This window comes from Equus asinus, chromosome 18 (genome assembly GCF_041296235.1).
Source record: "Equus asinus isolate D_3611 breed Donkey chromosome 18, EquAss-T2T_v2, whole genome shotgun sequence".
In the NCBI taxonomy this organism is placed as follows: Eukaryota; Metazoa; Chordata; class Mammalia; order Perissodactyla; family Equidae; genus Equus; species Equus asinus.
Window position 1 is genome coordinate 27134344 of NC_091807.1, and position 15305 is coordinate 27149648.

General features: G+C 38.1%; 1 protein-coding gene and 1 long non-coding RNA gene across 11 annotated transcripts in view; one reads left to right on the top strand and one right to left on the bottom strand.

Annotated features, from left to right (window-relative positions):
• The window catches only part of GRIK1 (glutamate ionotropic receptor kainate type subunit 1), a 362404-nt gene that overhangs the window by 47705 nt on the left and 299394 nt on the right, over positions 1-15305 (bottom strand). For 6 of the 10 annotated variants that reach the window (XM_044750995.2, XM_070488745.1, XM_070488747.1 and 3 more), the window contains 2 exons: positions 6441-6548; positions 4082-4126 (listed from right to left, as the gene is read on the bottom strand). In XM_044750995.2, the coding sequence (XP_044606930.1) occupies positions 4082-4126; positions 6441-6548 (153 nt within the window). The remainder of the gene's footprint in view (positions 1-4081; positions 4127-6440; positions 6549-15305) is intronic. The other 4 variants (XM_014866436.3, XM_070488749.1, XM_070488744.1 and 1 more) reach the window with 1 other exon arrangement.
• LOC139040978 (uncharacterized) overlaps positions 8258-15305 on the top strand; it is a 39515-nt gene continuing 32467 nt past the window's right edge. Inside the window, exons 1-2 of the long non-coding RNA XR_011495373.1 lie at positions 8258-8685; positions 15036-15136. This is a non-coding gene — a long non-coding RNA (uncharacterized lncRNA). The remainder of the gene's footprint in view (positions 8686-15035; positions 15137-15305) is intronic.

Here is a 15305-nt window from a genome sequence, read left to right on the forward strand (position 1 = left end):
ACAGAATGCAGATATGCTTCAGGGCCAGGCAAACCTAAATGCTGTGTGATCTTGGACAAGATGCTAACCTTTCTAAGCTTTGGTTCTCTAGCTGTAGAGTGTGCTGTTGGGATATTGAGAGGATCAAATGAGAAGATGCATGTGAAAGTGTTGGTATATATTAAGAGCTACACAAATGTCAATAGTAAGGGACATCCAAATGACTACCCTCGTACTTTCTTCAAGTTTGCTCTATTGTGAAAGACCTTGGAATCTTTAGTGAAATTTTTTTTTTTTAATTTAGAAGCAGATAAAGTAAAGGAGCCGTGAAAAACAGGGGCAGTTTAGGAACACTAACACTTGGACAGACTCTAGGTGGACAGGGTGGACCTATGCTTGATCCCTAAATATATTCCCCCAGTGGAAGGACATTGGGCTAACTGGATGGAATATGAGCTTTACAAACAGACTTTTGTCCAGATCCCAGCTTTGCAATTTACCAGCAGTGTGACCTTGGGAAAGTTAATTAACCCTTCTCTGCCTCAATTTCCTCACCAGCAACATGGAGATAAGAGGGCTTTTCTGATGATTAAATAAAATATCACCTGCGGGACTATCCGGCCTCTTCTTTAATTTTCTATGTCTTTACTTTGATTTACCTCTAAATACTGCAGCTGGAAATTCATTTAGCTTTGTAAATATCCTTTTGAGAAACGTAAATTCTTTGAAGTTTCAAGGACTATCACATGCTCACACATCAATGTGAACTATTTCAATTTCACTGTTTCCTTTCCATACTTAATTAAGGTTAGTTGAGTGGTGAAATAAGAAGACAGGTCTAGGTAAGGGGAGGCTTGGGGGTAGTTTTTGCATTTGAAAGTATTTTGATCATGTCTGTAAAAAGGGTACCAGAAGTAGGATTAGGATGTAGGAGAGCACCTGTAATAACCATTCACCCTTTCCAGGATCAAATATGAGGCTTATCACATAGAATGCACACAAAGGACACAATGTCTGTTAGTTAAGAATCTTCAATTTTCTTTGGCTGGCTTTAAACCCAGGAAAGGGGGACAACTTTTTCTTCTCTCTCTTCTCAATCTCCACCCCTTTTCTCACTTCTTTAAGGCAGAGATCCCTGATTCTAAGAAATATGACTCAAGCTAGACACACCTGGAATCTATTGGTTTTCATCCAAAGCTATGCTTTAGGTTGCAAATAATTGACTTTTAACTCTATGAAGACTGTGTGTAAACTGGTCCCTGGCTGTGCTTCTAATTAAACCTTGATTTAGGCCCTGGGGAGAATGGAACCTAATTTTTAATTCAGTATTGAAAGACGGAGACGACAACTGTGTTTGTAGCCAATTTGTTAAGTAATGACATGTGTTCTCTTTAACTCATTTCTATTAATGTCAAGTGTGTGTTTAAAGGAACTATACTGATATTTTAAAATGGCAGCCTTGAATGGCCTCACAATATCATTCTCTTTTAAAATACAAACCTGAAATTTTAGAAAAATACATCCCATAGCTTAACATCTGGCTTTCATTTCTTTTACCTACTCCACTAAAAGTCTGAAGGTCAGATACCATCGCTGCTGCGTCTCCATTCAACTGAGTCCCAGAGTCCTATTCAGTGCAAACTTTGTTCCATAAAATGAGAACAGGAAGAATATTGTTTTTTACTATCTGTGTAACAGAAATTCCTTCAAATCTAGACTAAAAGAGTGTGAAAAGATAGTCTAGGCCAGGCTATTCCTGGAAAGTAGACAGTATATACATGCAGTTTGAATGACCTCAGCCTTCTGTTTTCAAATCTTTTTATCAGCAAAACAGAAGAGAGAGAGAGAGAGAGAGAGAGAGAGAGAGAGTATGTGTGTGTGTGTGTTTTAAACCTAACTAGTCAATTGGCTTTACCTGTTAATTGAAGTAAATGAACACATCAGCAAATGCATGTCCCTTTCTGAAGAGGCAAGATCTCATAAGTCATTACTAGGGGGACAGATACATTTAACCAGAGGCCTAGACATTTAGCATTTCGGTCCTGTTCTATGACCTTGCAGGAGTGCCTTCGAGAAGCAGAACCTCAATTTTCAAACTGTACAGCAAAAGCAGACAGCAGTAATTTACCAGTGAGAAATAGTGGACGGTGGGTCAAATATTTGTGGGGAGGAACATTCAAAAGCTGGATTGTCTGGTCCTGCCTTCTCTCACTTTGCAAATGGGCATGTGGGAACAGCCATTCATTATCTAGGATAATCGAGGGAAGCATTTGAAATGAGTGGCCAAATGTCATTAAGCAAGTTCTTTTTAAAAAGTGACACAACAAAAGGGTGTTTGGAGAGTGACTAGTGTCTATCCTCTAAACCTAGAGAGTAATTCTCATAAAGACAAAATCTAAAACTGCTAAGTGAAATATCAAATATTTAGGAAAAAAAATAAAAGGCATATCTGTTTCTTGTTTATGAACCATAGGAACACATATTTTAGTGATGGGCTTTGTAAGGATTGCTACATCCCTCTCTTGGAAAGAATTTTAGGTGGACTGTTCCATATTAAACAAGATCGGACAGAAAGGAGAGCTTTTGGAATTCGAATGCAATGGGGGCAAATCCTTTTCTTTTAAGATGGAGTCTTATTGGGAAAGGACAATGTGTTTGTTGACTCTGAATAGGTCTCGTGGGCTGGCACTCAGGTTACTGAAAATTGTTGATGAACAATTATAACACGAAACAGCACACCACAGTATATATGACTGACAGCGTGGGCAATGATGGGTCGGCAGGAAGGAAGAGGCACAAAGGCATGGAGGAAGGAGGAAAGCCAAGAGAGTGCATCCTTGAGAAGTAGGGGTGATTATTGCAGTTTAGTGACAAATAAAGGACATTTCCCTCCCCCGTGTCTAATTTCAGAGCCTGGATTCCATTCCCTAGGATATTTGGTTTGAATTAATTCAACATTGCATCAAGTGCCTGGAGTCTCAAGCTGGATTAGTGCAATAAGCTCCTTTCTGGGTGCTGGGGTTCATCTATTTATTAGCAGTGAGGGAAGCGGATTGCCTTCCACATGCGTTTGGTAGCCTGAATCATTGAAAATTAAAAGAAGGTTATTAAACGTGTGTTTTTTTAAACTTAAAAGGAGGACATTTTTGAGTTCATCTACTGAGTACTACCGAGAGGGAGACAAGATTTTGAACACAGGGAGAAACTATTTACACTTTCTGTGACTTAACTGATAATTTGAAAGATGAAAGTGAACCTGACAAAATTGTTCAAGTTGAACAACCTGGAATAATTTAAGGTCCATCCGTTAATCAATAGATATTTCAGGAAGTAGTTTTAGAAAGAGAGTGAGAATGAGAGAGAATGTTTACATATTACTGGGACATTTTCCTGATCCAAATGTTTTTAATGTCTAACATTTGCTTATATAATAAATCTGTGCACATTCATTGACAACATGATATTGTACAATAAACTATGAAATAGTGGGTGTTAAAATTTACAAGATAATCTCATTTCCCTTCCAAAGTCTCTAATGTTTTTGTCCTCTGTGGTTCTAAAACAAATTGGAGACAATATGCACTGAGAAAGATACTACGCAAAACAAAGATAGCTCATAAGAAAAGGGAATTTCTGAAAATGGCTCGTATTTGTTGATGGTGACATTGAAGGAGATGTTCTAACCTTCTGAGCCTCAGCCTATCTGACTAGTCTGATGGATCAAATCTATTGTTGTTTTCATGCCCCTTAGGGAAAAATATTTAGTGATTTGAGAAAGAATATAAATAGACCAGTGTCTGCTTCTGTTGCAGTTCCCTGATTTCAGACCTAACAGGGACTGATTCTGCCCAGGAGAAACAGAAATAATCTAGGGAGAAATACTTAATCCATCATTATTTAATCCATCTCAAGCCTGTTTTCAATTCATGAATAATGTTGAGAGACAACATATTCAATCGCCCCCATTTTCCCTTTACATAAAATATCGCCTCTAAACTGCAATGGAGATTTACTAGTCTTGCAACTGGAAGGATGCAGGCTTTTCCTCTGACATTCCCCACCCCACCCCCAGATTTCCTGCAGTTTTTGTCTGAGTACAAACCTTCTTCCACACTTTATATAAGTGTTTAGACACTTCGCCAGCAGCCTTGGTTTTCAGAGGGAAAAATAAAAATAGCACTTAGTTAAAATGGAGCATGGAACCCAAAAGGTATGGTGAGTGAGTGCTCAGAGGGTTACATTCAACACCCATTGTTTGGAATCTTGCCAAGCCCGAGAATAGGTACAGTGAAGAGATGAACCAAGTAAGCGGGTCCCACAGAAGTTACTTCTCCTTGGTGGTATCATCATCTGATTTTCACTTTTCCTTTCACACACCAAAAAAGTGACTTAAAGTTCTTTGGAATATGCACAGCTATGCCACAGAGTTAAAGGGTCTTCATCATTCTTTAAGAAGACCTATTCAAGGCATCCATAACCAAAGTAAATCCATCAATCAATTTGCACACGCATGCGCACATGCTACTCCTAAGCAAGAAGGAAGCATGCTCAATGACTTATTCTTTGACTATGGGCTTCCAGGCAGTAGAAACTTGAGTGAGATTGACAAAATGGGCTTTTTCTAACAATTTTCCCTGTGGACCCCACGAGAGGCTGACATGAATAGATTGGGCAATTCCTCCCTCGGCTCCTGAGAGAGATGGGTTGGCTTCCCCCATTGCCCTAAGGCCCAATCAGCCTTCTCAGGAAATGAGCCCAAGTCACCTGAAGAAAGAAAAGTTATTGCAAACAATGAGAGATAAGAAACAAATTGAGAAAACATTTTCATCTAATTCGATTTTGCCTTTGATGGAAAAACACCAATAGACTGTTCATAATATTGCAGTGTATAAATAGCTGTGGAAGCGTAACAATAGCTTCATCTATTTCATCACCCGTCTGAGCCAAAAAGATGTTTTCTTAACAGCTTTTCTCCCCCCTTCAGTTCTGTACATTAAGAGGAGTGGAGAGAGAGAGAAAGAGGCATGTAGAGAGAAGCAGACATTTTCTTTTAAAAAAAACCGTTACAGGCTTTTAGTCCATAACAAGTATTATTTTCTTTTCTTTTGTTCCCTCCAGCCCAAATTCCTCGTCCCATTATGGAGCCTAGGTGGATGCCTTGCACTCTGTCAGAGCATGTTAAACTACGAAACAGGCAAATCAGAGTGAAGGAATCTCAGAGAGAGGGACTGAGAGAGAGTGACAGAGAGCGCGAGAGAGAGACAGAGACAGAGACAGAGACAGAGAGAAAGGAAGAGAAGAGAGAAAGAGGGACGGCACTTTCTAAAAGGGAAATTTACATGTATAATGTGTACTCTCAAAGCTGCAAACTAATTATTCTCCTCAAACATTTCAACACCAGTGGTCACCTTCTATTACATTCAGCCTAATTAATCTTTGTTTGTTTTAATTAAGCTATTTAGGGGAGGAACATAGTTGGGATCTAAAAAAACTCAATGTGTCTCAGTTAACAAAAGCAACAAAATAGAAATGGAAGTTCTATCTCATTTTAAATATCAGCCCCAATATTTCAATTAAGTAGGTAACATGTTTCCCAAAGCCACTCTTTTACAAGCATACCTTCTCATCCACTACAGTGAAAAAATAATTGGGATTATAGAATTATCATGTTCAGGTGATTGTTTTGGGAGATTCAAAATTTTTTTCTTTAAAGTTTTAAAGGGCAAAATCTTCACACTATAAGTGTGAATTAATTCCAATTATAGCTATGAATACTAAAATTGGTACAAAAAATATACCGAGGAGCCAAATTCATTGATTATTTAACTTAATAGTTTACATTTATATAACTCTACATAGTAACAAAAATGGGCCCTTAAACTTTGAGAGACCGAGAACTACCACTAAAATAATCCTAAACACAGAACCCAACATTAAAATACATTTTGGGACATATTTTCTCCTAAAATTAAGGCTACAAAGTTAGTTTGCTCCAGTAAGCCTTTTCTATTCTATTTTATTCTGTCCCTCTGTCACCAACCTCAAAATGGAACTCAATTAAAATTCATTTTTAAGTAGCCCTTGCGTGCCATTCCGAAGCTAAATCATTGGCAGCTTCTGATTTTCCAAAGCTAAGCTGAATTTCTTAAAATCTTTGAGAAATGGAGCTAATGACACCCTCTCCCCCATAGGGTTATATATGTATAACAGAATCATGCTGGCTATGTAAACCAAGCACTATATAAACATTCATTTATTTTCATTTTCTTTCACATTCTTGTGATTTAAGAATCTAGGCCCATCAACATCCATCTGCAGATCAGAGAAGGAGCTCTAGAAAACTGGACATAAATGAACACATGGAGAGAATCATTTTACCATTCCCCTACTTGTATGTGCAATTAAAATGCTTGAGCAGTGCCCTTTATTTTGGTTTAATAATCTATTATTGAGGAGGTTACCTTTTCAGTTCCTTCCTCTTTGAGACTAATAATGTCCAGATCAAAATCCTTCCTCAAGCCATCGGTTTTATTGAAGATGATACGCCCAGTCAAACCATCCCACCGAGCCTATGGACAAAAGGAACGTGGCATTACTGTTTTACACATCATAATCCCAACACCGTCAAAACTGTAACACCTCAAATCCATCACAGTATCCAATTATTCGCTTTCATCATGGTGTTATAAACCACTGCATTGGTTCACTAGCTCAATAGCAGAACACTTCACTGTTTTATTAGCACTCATTTATTTTGTCAGTTCTAACATCTGAACATCAGTCAAATCTGTAATAGTGGCAATCTAAATGGGCAGCATGGAAAGAAGGACTGTGAAATAGTCTGCACAGGGAGTAAACAAAGGCTGGGAAGTCATAATATTCTGCTTCCCAAGGTCAATTTAAACCCTTTTCAAGGTATTGCCCAGGGGAAGTGCTCTCTCTCCCCATCATTTTTTTCTCTATGAAAAGGATATAATCCAATGACATATTATAGACTTTTTGGGATGTTTGTGAGTTAGAGCTTCCAATACCATTTCGGCATCATATTAGTATACTGTGGCTGGTGTAGCCAATTATCACAAACTTGGTGGCCAAAAGAAATTTATTCTCTCACAGTCCTCGAGGCCAGAAGCAGAAGTCCAAAATCAGTATCCCTGGGAAAAATCAAAGTGTCGGTAGGGCCACGCTCCCTCTGGACGCTCAAGGGAGACTCTGCTTCTCATCTCTTCCTGCTTCTGGTGGCTGCCAGCAATCCTTGGATTGTGGCAGCTTCACTGCCTCTGTGGTCATATTGCCGTCTCCTCTTCTGTGTAATCCCCCGCTACTTTTCTCATATAAGGACACTTGTGATTGCATTAAAGGTCCTCACAGATAATCCAGGATAGTCTCCCCATCTCAAAAATCTTTCATTTAATTGTACATGCGATGTCTGTTTTTGCCATATGAGGTAACACTTGCAAGTTCCAAGGATTAGGATGTGGCTATCTTTCAGGGCAGCCACAATTCAGCCTACCATGTGTATCAATATCATCTTAGGAACTAAAAATCAAAGGAATGTCTGCCCTTCACAGAAGTCACATTGCTCATCTGAGAGTTACAGGGTGTCTGCAGTGTTCACACCATGCGTGTCTGTTGAAACTTTTTACCAATTTGGCCAAGAGGCAGGGAAGGCAGTGCAAAGAGTGTGAGTTTGTCACAGCCAGGTTGAATCTCTGAACTATGACTTCAGGCAAATTACTTAAGCTGAACCTGACTTATCTCAGATTTCAGTGTTCGATCCATATAGGGTTTTGGTAAGATTTAAATGGCACTTACAATTCTTAACACATTGAAAGCATTTAAAATTTTAGCAATGATTATTTATATTACTACCTCTTATTTTCCTTTCCCACATTCATAACTCCAGAGTTTGGCCTTTATTCCCTCACGTGCCAGGACTCACATGTCTAGTCTTTTCTGTATTTCATTGTATAAATCAACATCAAATTCATTGTCCCAAAATGCAGTTTTCATATTCATGCAATTTCCCCCAGCACATAAAGTACATAATGGATTCATGCCACGTACAAATTAGTCTAAACCTTGACTTTACATTTGAGGTTGTGATCGTTAATTTTATGGGTCCATTTGACAGGGTCATGGAAGGCTCAGATACGTGGCTAAACATTATCTCTGGGTGTGTCTGTGAGGGTATTTCCATTTGAATCAGTAGACCGAATAAAGCAAATTGCCCTCCACAGTGTGAGTGGGCATTATCTAATCCACCGAGGGCCTGCAGAGAATAAAGAGGCAAAGAAAGAGTTGTTCTCTCTGCCTGACTGACTGAGCTGAGGCATCAGTCTTCTCCTGCTCCTGGACTGAGACTAATGCTACCGGCGTTCCTGGTTCTCATCGTCTCTGTGCCAGAAACTATCTGGGAATGCAGCATCTAACAGTTTACAGCTGAGTAGGAACAAGCGTATTAACGTATTTCAATGAAGCGCCAAAGTGTGAGGAAAAAGATTTGCACACCATAATTGAAGACAGAAGCAGAGAGAAGAAGGACTTATTCCACCTGCAGGGAAAGACAGAGTCAGCAAAAGATTCCTGGAGGAGAGAATGCCTGAGCTCTCACAGGATGAGAAGTTGGCCAAGCAAAGATTCACAGTCTGAGTAAAAGCATGAAATACAGAATAAGTTATGTTTGCCGTGGATCCACAGTGCAAGGTGAGAGATGAAGAGAAATGAGCCTGGGAATGCAAGTAGACCCGTGTTCATAAAGGTGTAAATCATGCTGGTTTGCTTGAACTTTGCTCTTTAAACATCTGGGAATCCGTGGAGCGTTTTAAGACTAGAAGTGTCATGAGCAGATGTGCATTATAGGGAGATCATTTTAGCAGACCTGGGGAGGAGGACTCAGACACGGTCAAGATTGTAAGCAGGGGGTTGGTTAGCAGGTAGCTCTCATAGAACAAAATTTGTGGAAACATATTCGTATGCCCACGTAAGAACATAGAGACAGCATAATTCCTTCATCTCTCTATTCTAATAACTTGTACACCATTAAATGTTAATAGAAACAGTTCCACAGCAGGGTGGACAGAGGTTCTAGAAGAAAGCATTGCCGTTAAAGTTCTTACGTAAAGAGTATGCTATGGTATCAACTTAATTGTCGGGAAGCAACACAATTAGCCAAAACTTATTTTCTGGCTACCATTCAAATGGAATGGATATCACAACAGAAGTACATTGTATCACTTGATAACGCTGGATGTTCAAACAAGTTAATGTCAGGAAATGACACATGGGCAGGAAAGGCCTGCAACTCTCTTCTAAGCCATCTGTACAGTGACACTAAATGTGAGTTGCTAAAGTACCATAACACGTAAGTAATGCTTCTTCAGATCCCAGGACTTCGTCTCCAGAGTTTATTGCCACGGGAGATCATAGTGCCAAACACTAGCACCAGCTTTAAACAAGAGATGGTATATTTTTATGGTCAGTAGTAACACCTGTGGTTATACTTGCTGAGATACAGGTAATCACGTTTCTGCACCGGGACAAAAAAAAATCGATATCGTATGCAAGTAGGGAGCATTCTCTTGTGTATATTTTGGTTCACCTCCTGGCATTACAATCTCCTTTTTGCAAGTTGAAGGCTGGCTTCTTGGATTGATGGGGTAAATTGATGGGTTAAATGAGAGTCGCTAAATAAGCTACTGCATTAGGACTATAGCATCTGCCTGAGAGCAGAGACCAGTTTGTCTAAGACCGGTTCAGTGGAAATCTCTACGGTGTTAGGGGTTTGGACTAAGTCAGTTTTCAGCCTTCTTCATGCTTCTAAAAGTGTGCAGTTCTAACCTTCCTCCTGATCTGTTTGGAAGGAGGTAGTTATCTTCATTAAGTTCTATAGGATTTTCAGAAAGCTTTTTCCTAAAGGCAAGTTTTCCTTCATGGGGGTCATGCTGTGAGTCAATTTGATACATTGTCCGGAGTTTACGGAGCTCTCTGAATATGTGCAGGATTGGTAGCATTTATCTCTTGATGTAGCATACAGCTCAAAGCGGGGTCTTAAAACCCAGTTCAGAAATCCAATTTCATTTCCACTAAGTGTGTCTTTTGTGTCCCTTTGTTTGGATTCTGTTGCATTGGTTTTATTCTTGAATTTAGTGTTCCAATCACTGGTGCAGAGTAATTCCCTCTTCTCGCTTCTCCTCCCTGATCACCCAAGTGGCAAAAAAGTTCCCTTTTTCTGCTCTTAACAATGCTTCCTTCCCTGCCTTGAATATCTACAAAGACTTCCTGCTTGGTTTTTTACTGAACTGAAATATCTTTTGACCTTCAAAGTCAAGTGTCCCTTACTGTCACAATTTCTTGTGTCTTCCTGCTTCCCATCCTTAGATGAGCATTTCTGTATATGTTCTTTGGTTTCTTTTTTTGCAAACTAATTGTTGATAAGCATTTATCAATCACCAATGCATTATTGATTAGGCTGAATAGACATTGACTAATTCCTGGATATGAGGAATAAGATCCATAAGGAATCCATTTTCTGGGACAGGGCTGAAGCATAAACAATTTAGATAATGATATATAATTATATTACTCATAATTACAACTTGCTTGCCTTATGTAGAAGCATTTGCACATGGGACAATTATAGTATACATAACTGAAAACAATACTTAAACTATTGTCCCTATTTTAGGAAATAGCTTTAATTTCTACCCTGCATTAGACCTCTTGACACATACTGCTTAACAGCAAGTGAATCAAATGCTGTTTTTTTTTTTTTTTGTTTCTTGTCAGACACATTCTCTGATGGCCCAGAGACAGAAATCAAGAGATAAAAGAAGAAAAACAAAAGCTTTCATTGACGTCTTATTTGTATGCTCTTTCTCAGGGTATTTATTGTCCAGATATAATATGTATATTTTAGTATCAAGTGAGTACATGGCTAGTACTTAACTCTAGACTCTTGTAATAGTCAACTTTTACCTTCATTTAGTTAAAATGATTGTTTTTATTCATTTTTTTCCTAAAGGGGAATTAAATATGTAAAAGAACATAAAGCCCCCCTTTCGTAGAATTTTCCCTGACACGGTTATTCTTGTTTGCCTGGGGAATTAATTGTTTCTTACTGAAAGACTGGGACTTCTTTCTTTTTTTTTTTTTTTAAGATTTTTTCATTTTTTTCCTTTTTCTCCCCAAAGCCCTCGGATACATAGTTGTATATTCTTCGTTGTGGGTCCTTCTAGTTGTGGCATGTGGGTCGCTGCCTCAGCGTGGTTTGATGAGCAGTGCCATGTCCGCACCAGGATTTGAACCAATGAAACACTGGGCCGCCTGCAGCGGAGCAGGCGAACTTAGCCACTCGGCCATGGGGCCAGCCCCTGGGACTTCTTTTTTGAGAGTAAGGGAGAATGTGGTTTTCTGGTAGATGAGATCTTTTAAGAACAACAGTTTCTAGCATTTCTTCATTTATGTATTAGAAACTATGCTTTCTTGTAAAAATATTCTAAATAGAAGGTTCATGATAAACCCAAAGTTAGCTTCTTTGGGGATAGGATCAGGGAAGGAAATCCTTTTTAAATGACTTTTTTATATATTATTAAAACTTACTGGGGCCAGCCCCGTGGCCTAGTGGCTAAGTTTGGTGCACTCTACTTTGGTGGACTGGGTTCGTTTCCCAGGCGCAGACCTACACTGCTTGTAAGCGTTCATGCTGTGGCAGCGTCCCACATACAAAACAGAGGAAGATTGGAACAGATTAGCTCAGGGTGAATCTTCCTCAGCCAAAAAAAAGATTATCAAAACTTGAAAATAAAGGAAAAAACTAAAAAGACTGCATGGCCTTTCTTCACCATAGTGGCCATTGTCTAGCAGGCTCACCAAGGATGATTTGATCCTCTAAAGAGACTATGTTAATTTTTCAATTTACTATTGTTTAGGGCCTAGATTCTGTAAAATGTCAGTCTGTAAGACGTGAGTGATTTCTACCTAATAGAAAGAGAACCTCAAATTATAATTTTATTGCCCTGTAGTTCATTAACCAGTTTTGACTTTCCTGGTGACCTCTAAAACCGCCGTTCCTCCAGATCTCCTTGAAACGTTTTACCATCTTGCTGGTTCTCTTAAGGTTAAATACACCTTTGACCCTAGCTCATTTTGATTTCGTATTAGAGTCACATTTATAAGTATTTTAAAATTGTAGTTTGTTTTGGGGATGGTCCTACTTAGATTCCAAAATAAACTCACCTGCCAGAGCCAACTTTATGGGTCATTTAAGCTCACAAATGTCTTTTTTTTTGTTTTTCCAGTCCTGGAGGAAATCCCAAGCAGTAAGAGAATTTACCTTTGATGACTCTTTGTTTATAGTATTTTTTCCTTTCCATTTCTTTTCTTCTGATTCTGTGTTTTGATTCTGACTTTTGCCCACGTCTGTCAATCTGAAAATATCTTGCTTAACTCATAAATTGAGCCATTTTTCTTCCACAACTGGCTGAATAGGACCAGTAGATCCATGTCTACTCAGACCATTGGGCCATCTCTACTGTGCCATCTCTAGTGCATAGTCAAGAGAGCACTTTGTGTCTCAATAGCTCCTGGTTTGGGCCATGACAAGGTCCAGGGACTAGTGAGCATTTGAATGCTAGTCTAGTCTCAAGATCATAGTCAGGAAAGCAAACTGTGTGTATGTGAATCTGATTTACACACGGCCACTAAATCATCCTCCACTGGTGGTGACAATGGGAATCTGGCATTTTATTTTGATTATGTGGTGACCTCTCAGGTAGATAAAGGTAATCTAATTCTCTGTATGTAGGGTGAGAGATGACTGAAAACTTGGTTTGTTAGCCTTTTTTCTTTTATCTGAGCAAGATTATGTCTCACGTTCACTGGAAAGGAGAACCACCATTTGAATTCTGTCCCCATGATGTTTATGGTCCATGTTTACTTTCAACTCACGGCAAATCTTGTAGAACTGAATCTGTAACCCTCAGTGATTGTGTCTTATGTCTAGAAATGAGAAAAGTTTCTTTACCTCATTGCGTGAGTGTGAAATTTATTCCTACCTCCAGAAAATATTAATAAATTATACTATAAAAACTTACAAATTAAAGGATCCTTTTAAAATTTACATATTTGATTGCTTTATATTAACATTCCCAGGATTCCCGTAATATAGAGAAACTCAAGTCTTCAGATATATATATGCTACTCTTAAAAGAAATCACAGAAAGTGCTAACTCAGAAGCATTTTTATGTAAGAACCCAAGTGAATCTTTGACCACATTTAATTGACTAAAAAAAATTGAGTTAAAAAAATGGCTAAAAATCCATGACATGTCTTTCCCCCAATTTTATCAGTGTGAATTATAGTCTAAGTGCACCTTTTTTCACAGATTTGTTTTTTGTTTTCTGACGAGGAGGCTAGTTAATCTGAACTTCCTAAATTTCTTATGCTAGTTGACTGATTAGATAAGCTAGCATTGCTAAGTAACGTTTAAAATGAATAAGATGTAAAATTATGTATGTAATTATATTGAATTGGGATTTTGACAAAATTTTTATATCAACAGTAATTATACTTTGTCATATATCAGTTTAACCGTAATTTCTAAGTTCCTTATTGAGTTTAAGACCTGAGCTAACATTAAATCAAGTTAATTGACGGATAATCTTTGGATATCTAGGTAGTTTCTTAATAAGAGATAATACTGATGTATTGGTCACCTTATATATATATGTACATATATACATGTATTTCTATATATGTATATATATATATATATTTTTATACGTTATAGAGAAACTGTGACTTTGGGTCATACTAATGAATATGTTTATTTTTCCACTTTGAAAAAGGTATTCAAAGGATGCATGTGACTTTAGGGGGCTGAATTATGTATGTTCATATATACAAGGTAATAGGCTATGCTTTTATTTACAAGGTAAAGAGAAAATTATGTACCAAATTATGCAAAAGTATAGTGAAAAGAAAAGCACATGTTTATAGTATGGAAGGTTTGAGGGAGCTGAATTTTATTTGCCTTGGAGCATAATACCTGCACATAAGTCTGAATAAAAGCAAAGAACTGCGTTAAAATTTTGGCAATGTTTCCTGCTTTTGATGAGTTTATTAATAGGATACATATTTTAAGTTTGTGAATCCTTTTATGCCAAATGCTATATGAGTGTTGAACTAGAGTTTTGTTTTCTTTCTTTTAAAATGACAATTGGTCTTGGAGTATTTAGTCTGCTTTTAACAAGAAGACATACAAGTTTAGAAATTATTTTCTATATAATCTGCTCAGATAGCATTTCCTTTCCATCACCAACAAGTACTTTCTGCTTCATTCTCATGTTTTTCTGAAGGCTTTGCTATAAGCTGTAGACTGGAAACTGGGATTCTGTCAAACAATGGCAGTCTCAGAGCCTCATGGAAAAATGGTGCCAGATACTCTGCCCTATTGGTACTTTAAGAAGTGGAGTCACTGCTACAAACTGTGGAGCTTAAAGTGACATTACTTAGACAACTGTGACTGTACCAGAGCACTGAATCAGGATTTCCAGAATTCTTTTTGTGGGTCCAGAGCAGAAGACCTTCGAAAGCAGAGAGCTGACCCAACATCCAGATGTACAAGCTAAAAGTAGGATTAGATGAACAGTGGAGGGAAATCTAATTGTGGTTATTTGGTTTTGAGTATTGCTGATATAGTTTTAAAAGTTCTAGTAAGGGAGTGAAGACATCCTTTCTTTATCTTACTCCTCAATGTAGTAGCCCATAAATGGCACGTTATTCTTCCTAACCCCTCAGAATTCAGTAAGAACTCACTAGTTTTTATGGCGATGTGGTTATTTGCATAAGATCGGCAAAATCCGTCTTCTGTTTTTACCTGGATATAATTGGAAAAATTGGTTACATAAATAAGTCATACCAGGATTCTCATATCTGAGAACAAATCTCGTTTAATCGGGTATAGCAAACCCACCATTAAGGAACAAGTATGTAGTAGCAAGGTCCAGAAAACCCTCTCATAAAATTGACCTGTTATTTGTTCTATGATTTACAGAATCCCAGACTTATAGGTGATAAAGAAGGTCATTTCCCGGCAGAAGAGGAAATCTACCAGTCGTTGGGGATCTCAAAGAGAGAAATTCACCAAATATATAGGTACTATAGGAATGCCATGCAGATGAGTTTCTTGGATTTAGTTTCTTGCTTTTGTGTAGTAGTGTGAATAATGCACCCCCATCCCTAAGTGTCCGTGTCCTAATCCCTGAAACCTAGAATATGGCAAAAGGGACTTTGCAGATGTGATCAAGTTAAGGATGTTAAAAGG